The following is a 13,570-nucleotide window of genomic DNA, read 5'->3' as shown; positions in this document are numbered from 1 at the left end:
ATATTGAGCTCTACATGGACCATCTGATTAATCCTCCAACACCCACTGAGGTAGGTACGACTCTTCTGCCCACTACAGTGTAAGTAACTAGCCTAAAGTCACATAGCTAACAAGTTGCGGGAGGGCAGGAATCAGTCTTGATAGGTGGACTCCAGGCTGGCTAAGCTTGAGACATGCATTTAAACCAGAAGTAAATGGATGCTGGGGATTCCCTGGTAGTTCAGCAGCTAAGACTCTGAGCTTCCACTGCAGAGGGTGTGGTTTTGATTCCTGGTCCAGGAACTAAGATCCTGCATGCTGCACAGCACAGCAAAAAGTTAAAAATCAAATAATAATAATAATAAAGGATTCTGAATGAGGGTTCCCCTAGGAAAAAAATGTTATCTTGAGTTGATGACCACGGAAACATATGGTTGGTCAAAGGCATTTCCTGCCTTACTTCTCAGTTCTCCATTTGTGGTCCAGAGTGTTGAAATTGTTAGGTGACTTCCGTGTAAATTAGGGGATGTCGTACTTGCTTTAATACAATCAATGAATATTTTAAAAAGCTGAGTGTTCTTTAGCTATGGTATTAAAGCACACTATTTATAGGATTCCTCACAGTGACTCCTTTTGTAGTGGCAACATCTAAATCACTTGGAATTATGGTATTCCAGGTGCTGGGGTCACACCCCCTGGAGATTCTAATCATAGAAGGCTGGGATGAGGCTCCAATAACGACTTTTTAATAAAGCTCCAGAGACCATTCTGCTGCATAGTGGGTTTGACTATCATTTAGTGAGCTAAGTTTTCACATCATACTTCTTTTTGAGTGATGCTGGCTCCGATTGTGTAAAACCTGAGTGTTTAATAACTGTTGAGTATTTAATAACTCAAGAGTGACTTAATGCCCTTTTATAGCACTCACACAAAGGGCAGATGCTAAATATTCTTGTGTTCTTTTCCCACTAGATTTATGCTGACTTTGATTTCTAACTTAGTTTGTCTGATAATTAAATGAGCTGGTTCAGCAGCATTACAACTGTATCTTTCAGCAGCTTACACACTCCAGGGCCAGCTTCTTAGTGGGCAGCAGCACTGCAGAGCTGTTATGTATGTGGGTTCTGAAATAAGATTGTCTGGGTCAGGGCTTACTTTCACCACTTACTGGCTGTGTGACCCAAGACCACTGATTTAACCTCTGTTCCTTAATGATCTCATCTATAAAACTGAAATTAGTAACACTGTATTTTATAAGCTCACTGAGAAACAATATGTAAATTCTTTGTAATAACACTTAGTGTATATTCAATAGTAAGCTCTCAACTAATATTAGAACTCAGGATTATCGCAACAGAAGCCATTTAAATAATATTATATGCTCCCTTCCCAGGAAGAAAGAAGCATTGGTAACAAATGTGTGCAGATGAGAGTCCATCTGCCAAACTCCCAGACAGTGAAGGAAGGTTTGTCTGTGGTTGACTGGGTATTGCAAACACTTTAAGAATGAAGGAAAAAGGAAGAGTGATCTTGGAATGATTTAGTGGCCTGTCATATGGATTTCACCTAAGACATACCCACCGAGAATAATTTCTACAGGAAATAAACATGTCACTTCCATTAATGATGGGTAGGCAGAGTATATTGGAGGAAAAGAAGAGCCCCCGTTTTAAAGTCTATTCTAGGTCCTAGTACTGACATAGCTAAATTTTGACTCAGCATCTGGATAAATTTAACAACATTTGCACTTCACAGTTTCCACAAACACTGTAATTCTCTTTATGAAAATCATTCATTGAAAAGTCTTGCCTTTGCCTCATGGTAAGTGTGTGGGTTGCCTTGTTAGCTTGAAACTGCATGATGTGTGGGGTCAAGTCTGGCCCCAGTTTGACATAGGCTCCTCTGTTGCTGCCAACTTCGTAGTAATTGGAGGCAGAAAAGATGGTTAACACCTAAATCAAAACAGAAGAGAGACGGGCATTCAGGTTCACTGAAGAACTGTTCACCCTCAATCCCGTAGGGCCCAACCCAATTTTGGAGGTGGTTATTCCTTCTGTTCCTTCTTGATTTCATCTGTGTTGTTGTTGTTCGGAGAAGGCAATGGCACCCCACTCCGATACCCTTGCCTGGAAAATCCCATGGACGGAGGAGCCTGGTGGGCTGTAGTCCATGGGGTCGCGAGGAGTCAGACACGACTGAGCAACTTCACTTTCACTTTTCACTTTCATGCATTGGGGAAGGAAATGGCAACCCACTCCAGTGTTCTTGCCTGGAGAATCCCAGGGACGGGGGAGCCTGGTGGGCTGCCATCTATGGAGTTGCACAGAGTCGGACACGACTGAAGTGACTTAGTAGTAGCAGTTGTTGTTGTTGAGTTGCTAAGTCATGTCTGACTCTTTTTCAACCCCATGGACTGCAGCCCACCAGGCTCCTCCATCCATGGGATTTTCCAGGCAAGAATACTGGAGTGGGTTGCCATTTCCTTCTCCAGGTGATCTTCAAAGCCCAGGAATCAAACCCGGGTCTCTTGTATTGGCAGGAAGATTCTTTACCACTGAGCCACCAGGGAAGCCCTATCTATCTATCTATATATATATATATATATATATATTTTTTTTTTTTTTAAATCCTCCATTGCAGGCAGATTCTTTACTGTCTGAGCCACCAGGGAAGCCCAGTTTATTTATGTTAAATCACTAATGCTAGCAGGGCAGGAGTTGTGAGTCATAAACTTGAATTCTGACAGGACATCCACAACATGTTTTCTTCACATTTTTATCCCAATAAAAAACAGCAGTGGTCATAGATAACACTTTATTTGGTCCAACTCAGAGGCAAGCTAGGCCTGATAAACTGGGATGGCCATTACAGCTAGTAGGCACATCGGCTGTTAACACTGGCGTTAAGCCTCAGAGCAGAGTTTACTGAGGAGCATTGAGCCTCCTGAGATGCCCTGTGAAAAAAAGTTTCTGTTGTTGATACATTGGGAAATGCTGGACCCTGGGGATTCACAGTGAATATAGGAAATTAAAGGCTCTGAGAAGTTCTACAATATAGAAATGTATACAACTATTTAGTTTAGATCAGATAATGAATCCTCTTGGAAGAATTATACTTGGTATACTCTCTTGCTTTGTGTCTCACTTGTAATTGAACATTAAGGGAATGTAGCATTTTAATCATAGCTCTGCCAGTATGTTTATCTAGAGGCCTGTTGCCGTTTTTGTTTTTGAAATTTTTTTCACCAAGAAAGGCAAGATGACTTTTTTTTTCCTTCCAGATTGAGTTGGTGTAGTGTATTCTTGGTTATCAAAATACTCATAGCTTTGGACTTTGAAATGGTAAATATTCATTATGTGTGAAACAGGATGATATATAACTGTATGATCTTAATTACATTAAAATGGATGCCTAGTTGTGAAAATACACAAATGAGACCTAGAAGGACATGTCAAATGGTAAACTGCTTGTGATTAGGAATGACTTTGTTTTTTGCTTCTTGTGTTTTCTGGTTTCCTATTATGCACATGTTAACTTTTAAGAAATAAATGTTATTTTAAAACCTTTAAAAAAAAGAAATGTATACAACTGTTTAACATTCCTGTTAAACACTGTTTACATTAGTTGACCTCAAGCTTTGTTTTCTGCATGGAAACATGTAATTCTCCTGCAGGATTAGTATTCTCGGGGATAGTCTCATCCTAGTAGCGTTAGACCAGCAAATATTGAAGGATTTGGAGATGCCCAGAGATTTAGACAGGATGTTAATTATGCTCCTAAGAAGACAAACAATCCTGAATTCCTGCCTGGGGTGCCGTGCAGAGATCCTGTGGCCCTGTTGTGTAGTTGGAGACCTGTGACAGTGGGCAGTGTGACAAAGAGTAGCAAGGTGGCTGGGAAAATACCCAGCCATATTTTCATCCATGAAATGGGGCTATATCTGCTCTTTCCTTTCCTTTCAGGGTATGTATTGGTTGGTGGTGGCCTCAATCAAACTTTGAGTTTTAAAGAGGCTACAAATGCCAAGGATAAATGACAGTAAAGGGCCTTGTTGCTTTGAGCAATGGGTAACAAATATCAGGCTCAGCTGTTTGTGAGGAGCCAGGGCCTTGGCCCATCCATGCCCTGGAGGGGCAACAGGACCACTCCTGTGCTGTAGGAAACACCCACCCACCTTGCGACTGTGGCAGAATTCGTAGCCTTCAGGTTTGCACTCGTGTGAGCGGATCAGGAACTGCAGGTGGTACTTCTGTAGCAACCGCTCTGTCACATTAGGCCCAAAATAACAGCCGCCTCCTCGAACGGTGTTGGCCCTGCAGCCCTCCTGAGCCATGGGGTCACTCCACAGTATATCCACCACCTGGAGAGAAAAAAAAGGTATGTTTTGCGAAAGGAGAGACTTGTATTTTATTTATTTATTTATTTTAGTTCTACCAGTTTATTGCTACCAACCCGTGACCCTCCACTCTCATGCACATATGCTCAGTCATGTAACCCTATGGACTGCAGCCAGCCAGGCTCCTCTGTCCATGGACTTTTCCAGGCAAGAATACTGGAGTGGGTTGCCATTTCCTTCTCCAGGAAGACTTGTATTTTAAAGTTTCAATTCTAAGTGGATGTTGAGGTCCTGATCCATAACTCAGTGTAACCCAAACTGACCATCTTTCTTGGAGGTTTCTAGCCTCAGAATCACCTGTGATTCCTCCTCTTTCTCACCACCCTCCATCCAGTCAGCCAACAAGTTCTGCTAATTTTAACTCTTAAGTAATTCTGGATTCTCTCCTTTTCTTTTCTTTATTCAATGAAGCATAAGAAGCTGCCATTTTTGTAGATCAAAAGTGGTTGAAAAAAACGAGTTCAAGTAATCCTGTTAACTCTACTACATGAAATCACCAGCAGCAGCATCTCCCACCTAGATTACAGTCTCCCTGCCACAATCTTGCCCTGGTGAAATAGTCCATTTAACTGCCAAAGTCATCTGTTTTGGCAAGCACTGTGCGTTCCTCCTCAGTATCTATCCTTCTCCCTTTTCCTTGCTAACAGAACTCTTAGACTGGGGTATTTGGCATGGCACTGTGCTGGCTAAATACGAGCTTTTCCATTCCCCCTTGCAGCTTGGGGTGGCCATGGGATGCAGTTCTGAAGATTCTGGAACAGGTTTTAGTTGCCTGCAAACACAGAGGACGGAGGCTGCTGATATGATACTTTTGGCTTTGGGCTGCAGCAGTCATCTGATACATATGTCAGCTATGCATAAAACAGCAGCCGATAAATTGTGGCTTACCTTCTCCCCCCAGTGATGCTGAGTCACTAAACCAAGCTTACTCAGACAATACAGCCCACCTGGCACAACTTCCATCTTTATAAAACTGCAGACTATAGGCGTCAGACTAAGGACGAAAAGAGCCAGGAGGAGATTGGTTGGGTTTTGTGAAATCCTTGCTTTTTGCAGAGAGCGGCGCCGGCCACACCCACCTGCCTCCACTCCTCCGGTGTGGGTTGCGGCTGCTCCTCGGCATCTGAGTCCACTTCCGACTCCGAGGACGAGGGCTCCTCCTTCTCCTTGATCGCCGGGAAGCCCGCTTGCTGCCGGCACCTCTCCAGCTCCAGGTCCACAGAGCGCCGCACCCTGCGGGAGAGCTCCTTGGGGTCCAGGGGGACGCCGCAGGGGACGCTGGAGGAGCGCCCGGCTCTGTGGGCGTTGTGGGTGCTGGGGCGGAGGGGCGAGGAGGGCAGAGAGCGGCTTTGGGGGAGAAACCACGGGGAGGGTCTCCCGGCAGAACCCGTCTGGTTGGCGTTTCCCTTCTCCTCCGCCTGTTTCTTATTCTCCTTTCTTGTTTTGTACCTCATGGTGGAAACAATCTAAAAGTAGTCAGAAAAGATACAGATGCTTCAGTGAAACTTTCTCCCTTTGACAGCAGCACTTTGGCATCAAGTCAGCTGGGCCCCATGGATTGTCCCGATGGTGACAAGGTCAGCATAGAACTGAGACTAAGCCTTTCCAAGCTTTTATCGCAATTTGATATCGCTGTCATTCAAACACATGATCAGTGGGCTTATACTTTCGGTTTGCATTTCATTTTTCTAGTAATTCACCTTTATCATATTTTACAACAGTACTGGTCTGTGACAAATTAAAAATTTATGAAACCTGGCCCTCCACCACAAATAATTGGAGAAATGCTGACCTGTTTCTAGGAACCTAGCGATTTTTAGACAGAGCACCTCTTAGAAGGCGAGCCCTTATTGACTCTCTTGTGCCACAGATGCAAACACAAAGGGGAGGAAATGCAGCCTTGACTGAGGATGGCTGGAATGGGAAAAACCTGACACCTGCTATGACTGGCCACTCAAAGGAAGTGCCTGCTGAGGAAGGGCCCGTGAGGGCACGGGAGTGCCTTATTTCAACCTGGACCTAATCGGGAAGATGCTCTTCTTGCCAAAGGGACCAGGTGTGGTTTCTCTCCCTGCCTCAGAGTCATCGTGGTACTGGGACCAAGCTGACAATGTAGAGAACACAAGCAGGAGGAATTCTGATCCTGAGCAAGAGTTGGTTCAGGCCACAGCGCAGACCTGGGGCATCCAGCCAAAGGCAAGAGCAGCCATTCCCAGCATGCCCGAGTGCCGCAGCATCCACAGGGATATCAAGAGAAACGTCTGGTTCACAAAGAAAACGCTTCAGGTGTGTGTGTAATCAAGGAGCGAGAACTTTCTGCAAATAGATCTAAGGACTGCAGTACCAGAAAGCCACATCCCGGTGTGGACTGACTGCGGGCGGGAACAAAGACGGGCACGTGATGTGGCTCGGCAGTACCTGACTGACATTTCAAGAGGGATCCTGATGCAAGAGAAGAGAACAGAGGTTATTCTGTAACACTGGACAAGTGCTAATTACTTCCTAGGCAGTTCTGGCCCTGGGCGAAGACAGCGGGAGTCCAGAGAGTGTGACCGGACTCCTAACCACCTCTTCCCCTCCCTGTTGCCACCTCACAGTCAGGGCCAGTCCACCAGTCCCGCCCCTTCCAGTCCTCAGGTAACTTTATAAGGATGTGTTATCTGCTTCAAGAGGTGTCCCTGACTTTTATTCTTAAGGATAATAGTGTTAATATGTATTGAGCCTCTTCCAAATAGGTGCTATCCAGGGCCCTTTTATGAATACATTGATTAGCCTGAACACCCCTATGCAATAGCATTCTCACTTAATAGTATGTGGGCTCACTCAGTCATGTCCGACTCTGTGATCCCACAGAGTCTGCAGCCCACCAAGCTCCTCTGTGGGATTCTCCAAGCAAGAATACTCTAGTGGGTTGCCATTTCTTTCTCTAGGGAATCTTCCTGACCCAGGGATCCCACCTGAGCCTCTCACGTATTCTGCATTGGTAGGTGGGTTCTTTACCACTGTGCCACCTGGGAAGCCCTCACTTACAGTACAAGTAAGAACCCCAAGGCACAGAGATATTAAGACTGCACTGGGATGGAATCTAGATAGCTGACTCTGCTGCTGCTACTGCTGCTAAGTCGCTTCAGTCGTGTCCGACTCTGTGCGACTCCATAGATGGCAGCCCACAAGGCTCCCCCGTCCCTAGGATTCTCCAGGCAAGAACACTGGAGTGGGTTGCCATTTCCTTCTCCAATGCACGAAAGTGCAAACTGAAAGTGAAGTCGCTCAGTCGTGTCCAACTCTTTTCGACCCCATACCAGGCTCCTCCGTCCATGGGATTTTCCAGGCAAGAGTACTGGAGTGGGGTGCCATTGCTTTCTCCGAGCTGACTCTAGACCCCCTGCTTCTCTAAGTTTCTGAAACAGTGGGTAAGCGTTAGTGAAATCCATTTCACCTGTAACCTACCTTCACTAATCAAGGCTGTTTTAATTGTCAGTACGGAAAACATGCATGTCCTCCAAGCAGCATGTGGCCTAAATAAGATGTTTGCCCAAGTTGTTTTCTGGGAACTTGGAATCAGCTATGTCTAGTTCCAGCTGAGCTGACTAAGACTGGATGGGACCACTGACCCTTCAACCAGGCATGCACGAGAGTTCCATTAGTGCCCTTTTGAAGGTGCAGAGCCTGTAGCCTAGTTATGCCTGCTCAGAACCATGATTACTGCAGCTTTTCCTTATTGTCTCCCCCCAACTACTCTCACAGCTCAGGTGCCCTGCTTCTTTCTCCCATAAATACCCCGAACCCCTGCCTTCAGGGAAGAGGATTCGAGATTTGTTCTTCAGCCTCCTCACTTGGCTGCCTTGTGAATAAACCCTCTCTTTGCTGTAAACTTTGGCATCTCAGCATTTTGGCTGCAAAGCTAGGGCAGAGGGAACCTGGTTCGGTAACAAATACGGCACACCAGCCAGGAGATAAATCCAGATGGACCTGCTGCCCATGGTTGGTCAACCTGTTGCTGGTATTAAAAGCCTGTGGGTGAGTCCAAACAGTCCCCTTGTCCATCTGTTCCAGGGAGGACCCCCTGGGTTTCCTGGCGAGGTGCAGCCAACATTCAGTGCTTAGTTTTGTAGCTAGGAGGTGATTTGGAGGATTTGGGGTTGGAAGACATCTTGGGGTGAGACGATGTCTTTTGGATGAGTAACCCTGTTCAAGAAATTCACCTGTACCTAGACTGATTGGCAGCTCTGACCTCCATACCCGAGTGAAAAGCCCGGGGCCCATCTGGGTTTGGTTTCATTTTGGTCTTGTCCTTGTCCATCTGTATCTGATTAAGTTGTTAATGACTGGCAATTGGGGATTCAACTTTTTGGTGACTGTAACAGGGACCCTTGGAAAAATTTCTTTGCTGCAACCACCTGGAAGTTGAGTCCATTCAAAAGGCGGGAAAATTGATTCAATTCCCCCTGGAACATGATTTAATACATCCCTGCTGTCACCTTATAATACTTCAGTTTTACTGTCTGGACACCAGGCACAGATGAATATCGGTTTGTGCACAACTTAAGGGATATTAATCAAACTGTAGGAGATATTCATCCAGGAGTCCCTAACTCATACACTCTGCTCAGAACTTTTTCTGGAGATTTGTGTTGGCTTACTGCATTAGACTTGGATTCCCTTTTTTTGTATACCCATGAGTTTTGAATCCTAAGAATCTTTAGATTTGAATAGTAAGATCTAGATACAGAAGTTCAGCAAGAATACCACTGGATAGTAGTCCCACAGGGATTTTAAAATACTCCCACAATATTTGGAGAAATCCTGGCAAAAGATTTGAGGGACCCTCAGCTAAGCGAGGAGAAGGCAATGGCACCCCACTCCAGTATTCTTGCCTAGAAAATCCCATGGACGGAGGGGCCTGGTAGGCTGCAGTCTGTGGGGTCGCTAAGAGTTGGACACGACTGAGCGACTTCACTTTCACTTTTTACTTTCATGCGTTAGAGAAGGAAATGGCAACCCACTCCAGTGTGCTTGCCTGGAGAATTCCAGGGATGGGGGAGCCTGGTAGGAGGCCGTCTATGGGGTCGCACAGAGTCGGACACAACTGAAACGATTTAGTGGCAGCGGCAGCGGCAGCAGCTAAGCGAGGCAGCCTTGATCCAGCTTGTGGATGATATTCTGATTGCTAGTAAGACAAACGGCACCTCAGACCAGAACACAGTTTTGACTTTGAACTTTCTGGTTGAACGAGGCTATAAGGTGTTCAAGAAAAAGTCACACTTTTCTGCCCTCTGCTAAATGTTTGGGTGTTGAACTCACAAGTACAGACGTGCTCCCTGACAGGAAGCTCTAGCCAGGATTCCCATCCCTACTACCAAAAGACAATTGCAGGGGGACTTTCCTGGCTGTCCAGTGGTTGAAACTCCACACTTCCACTATAGGGGGGCATGAGTTTGATTCCTGGTCAGGGAATTAAGATCCCACATGCCATGCAGCACAGTCAATACATAAATAATAAATAAACTGCAGGGATTCCTAGGAATGGCCAGGTTCTGCCTCATCTGGATCCCCAATTTTGCACTCACTGCAAAACCCTTTTAGGAAGCTCTTTTAAAGGAGGCTTCCCTGCTGGCTCAGATGGTAAAGAATCTGCCTGCAATGCAGGAGACCCAGGTTCAACCCCTTGGTAGGGAAGATCCCCTGAAGAAGGGAATGGCAACCCACTCCAGTATTCTTGCCTGGAGAATCCCATGGACAGAGGAGCCTGGTGGGCTACAGTCCATGGGGTCACAAAGAGTTGGACACGACTGAGTGACTAACACTTTCACTTTAAAGGAGGAGACATGAATCTCTAGACTCAACTAGGGAAATGCCATAGAGCATTCCAGGTTATCAAAGAAAAAAAAACTAACTGCCCTGGCTTTAGGTCGTCCAGATATCAGAAAGCCCTTTGACTTATTTGTTCATGAGAGACAAGGAATCAGCCTTGGAGTCCTGACGTGGAACCTGGGTAGCAAAAGGAGCCTGCTGAGTATTTCTTAAAGCAATTAGATAGTTACTAAGGGATGGCCAGTTTGTCTTTGGGCTGTAGCAGTGACCTGTGATCTTTTACCAGAAGTGGAGAAATTTATATTAGGACAACCTGCCACAGTGCATATCCCTCACTGTTTATTTTTCCTCCTAGAACAGAGGGGGAGGATATTAGTTAACTTCAGGAAGATGTGGAAAGTATCAGGCTATATTATTGGATAATCCTAATGTCACTCTGAAAACAGCCTCCACCTTGCATCCTGCCAGTGTGCTCCCAAATAATGCTGAAGAGCTTATGCATGATTGTATTCCGATAATTGAACCAGTCTATTCCAGCCATCCCAACCTGATAGACCAGCCACTGGAGAAACCAGACCTTGAGATGTTCACAGATGGAAGCAGCTTTATGGATCAGGAAGAATGCAAAGCTGAGTATGTGGTGGTAACTCACCAAAATACCCTGGAAGCAGAAGCTTTTCCCCCAGGAATCTCTGCACAAAAGGGAGAACTAAGATGAGAGCCCTCCATCTATGTAAGGCTAGGAGAGTAACTGTTTTCACTGATTCTAAAGTATGCTTTCTTGGTGACCCATGTTCATAGGGCCATTTGGAGAAAGGACTGTTAACTGCAGGGAATAAGGAACTTAATCCTGCTGAAGAAATTTTAACCTTATTAGAAACTGTCATGGAGCCAAAAGAATGAATGTCCACTGTTCAGGACATCAGAAAGCAGATTGTGTGACTGCTGGAAGGAATAATCTAGCAGATCAAGCAGCAAAGCCATCAGCCAGGAGCACCTAGGTCCCAGAGCTGGCTCTGGTCGCCGATGTAGATCTGGTAAGATACTATCTATTTTCTTGAAGATTTAAGGCCAATGAATGGGATCTGATTGGAGTCCTGGTCATTCTCAGGATGCTGACTCGGGGAAGGCTGGGATTATAATGCATATAGTAAGGTCCTTGTACCTGAACACCTTACAGAAGGTGTAACATTATGTACACCCGAGTACCCACTGTGGGAGAGATAGCACCCTCTAGTGGATTCGCAAACTTATTACAGGACCGAACATGCAAAGGACAATTCAAAAGCTGATACAGACATGCATGGTGTGTGCTAAAAATAATCCTAAAACTGGGACACTGCCTTTAATCAAAGGAGTTCAGACTCCAGGTGCTTGACGGGGAAATGATCAGTGACTTCACTGTGATGCCAGTAGTCACTGGAAACCTTAGGCCCTTATTAGTTATTTGTGAACACTTGTACTGGCTGGATAGAAGCATTTCCTTGCTGGCCTGAAAACTCATGAGGTTGTTAAAGCTCTCCTAAAAAAAATAATTCCTAGGTTTGGGTTACTTATGTCCATTTTGAGTGACAATAAAGGGGCCTTTATAGCAAGACTATCTCAAGAAGTATCTGGAGCTTTAAACCTTCTTTGGAAATTACATGCTTCTTGACAACCCCAATCTACTGGCAATACGGAAGAGGAATCGCACTCTTTTTTTTTTTAAAGACTATAGCTAAAAGTTGTCAGGAGATTACTTTAACCTGTGATAAAGCGTCACTGGTTGCCCTACTTCCAGTTGAAGGTAGCCCTTAGAAGTGAAAGTTGCTCAATCGTGTCTCACTCTTTGTGACCCCCATGGGCTATCCAGTCCATGGAATTCTCCAGGCCAGAATACTAGAGTGGGTAGCCTGTTCCCTTCTCCAGAGGATCTTCCCAACCTAGGGATTGAACCCAGGTTTCCCACATTGCGGGCGGATTCTTTACCAGCTGAACAACGAGGGAAGCCCAGGCCTTAGAAGCAGGTGCCAGTTGAGCAACTATGAAATGTTGTTCTAGAGACCCTGCCATTGTTTCAGAACTAGTTTGAGATCCAGAAGGAATTCAATTAAGGAACATAGACACTGTCGGGTATGTAGAATCACTGGAAGCTACTTTCACAGCTCTATGTAAGTTTACTTCTAGCGGTTAATGTTTCCCACAGATGTTTGCCCGTGCCACTGCTGTCCTGGAGGCTGGATCCTGGAGAAATCTTGGGAGAATAAACATCCAGGAAACCAGCCCAAGTGTTGGTCCTGATCACTGATGTGGATCTCATAAGATGCTATCCAAAGTATTTTCCTGAAGACTTAAGGCCAATGAATGGGGATCAGCTTGGAGTCCTAACCATTCTCAGAATGCCGACTCTAGCAAGTGTGGGTGTGTAATGGACATAGCAAGGTCCTTGTACCTGAGCAACTTATGGAAGGTGTTATTTTTCTTTTTTTAGAATTTTATTTTTAATTAAAGAGTAATTAGTGGAAGGTGTTATTATTTTTAGCACATACCGTGCATTTCTGTATCACCTTGCTGGACTGGATCTTGTGATACTCATGACCCATTTCCCTGGTGAAGTTGAAGGGAATTAAGCCATGGATCCATCACACTGGAGTTAAGATGGTCCCACAAGAGATCAAAGGAGCCACCACATCCTGCCTACAGGAATGCACTAAGTTCTGACCAATGGGATGAGAGCAGAAGAGATGTTTGCAACTTCTTCACTATGTCTTTAAAGGGTAGGATATTCTTCTTCCTTTCATTCCTCTACTATATTGCTTGGAATGCAGGTGTGGTGGCAAGCTATCTTGAGCTATGCACATGAGGGCATGGGGATGTCACTCTAAGGGTGGCAGAGTAACAAGACATAAGAAGCCCTGGTGCCTGGACAACCGAGTACACAAAGCTGCCACACCAGCCAAGAAGTGCTTGTTTCCAGATTCTAACTCAGGTCTGTCTGATTTTAAGGCCACACTCTTTCATTTATGTCTCATAGGGGTCGCAAAGAGTCGGACACGACTGAGCGACTGAACTGAACAGAAGAGTGTGACAGAGGATGAGATGGTTGGATGGCATCACAGATTCAATGAATGTGAATTTGGGCAAACTCTGGGAGATGGGGAGGGACAGAGAGGCCTGGTGTGGTGCAGTTCATGGGGTTGCAAAGAGTCGGACACCACTTGGCAACCGAACGACAACAGCATAGACTTTTACAGTAAGTCTTTGTATATATGAACCTACAGGTTGCAAACTTCCAAAGACGTGCCTGCCAGCCTCTGTGTGCCAGCTGTTAAACTGTACTACTGTACTTTTCAAGGTACTGTCCTGTAAGATTTAAAGTGTTTTTTGTGTCTGTTTTTTAAT

At 45.3% G+C, this 13,570-nt stretch overlaps 1 protein-coding gene and 2 long non-coding RNA genes across 7 annotated transcripts in view; 2 read left to right on the top strand and 1 right to left on the bottom strand.

Moving 5' to 3' along the window:
* PPEF2 (protein phosphatase with EF-hand domain 2) overlaps positions 1–13,570 on the bottom strand; it is a 55,809-nt gene that overhangs the window by 6,011 nt on the left and 36,228 nt on the right. For all 3 annotated transcript variants that reach the window (XM_044945776.2, XM_044945775.2, XM_025289887.3), the window contains 3 exons: positions 5,455–5,841; positions 4,154–4,339; positions 1,789–1,931 (listed from right to left, as the gene is read on the bottom strand). In XM_044945776.2, the coding sequence (XP_044801711.1) occupies positions 1,789–1,931; positions 4,154–4,339; positions 5,455–5,841 (716 nt within the window). The remainder of the gene's footprint in view (positions 1–1,788; positions 1,932–4,153; positions 4,340–5,454; positions 5,842–13,570) is intronic.
* Positions 5,450–6,648, top strand: LOC123334407. Its single transcript, XR_006552187.1, has 2 exons — positions 5,450–5,589; positions 6,246–6,648. It is a non-coding gene; the product is annotated as an uncharacterized LOC123334407 (long non-coding RNA).
* On the top strand, positions 7,678–12,432 carry LOC123334406. Of its 3 annotated transcripts, XR_006552186.2 has the most exons (4): positions 7,678–8,395; positions 10,550–10,822; positions 10,991–11,226; positions 12,375–12,432. It is a non-coding gene; the product is annotated as an uncharacterized LOC123334406 (long non-coding RNA). The 3 variants fall into 3 exon arrangements; XR_006552184.2 differs by having other exon boundaries at positions 10,550–11,226; XR_006552185.2 differs by having other exon boundaries at positions 10,545–11,226.

Source organism: Bubalus bubalis, chromosome 7, assembly GCF_019923935.1.
Source record: "Bubalus bubalis isolate 160015118507 breed Murrah chromosome 7, NDDB_SH_1, whole genome shotgun sequence".
Taxonomy (NCBI): domain Eukaryota; kingdom Metazoa; phylum Chordata; class Mammalia; order Artiodactyla; family Bovidae; genus Bubalus; species Bubalus bubalis.
Note: the sequence above shows the minus strand (reverse complement) of the source record. Positions and strands in the feature narration are given on the sequence as shown.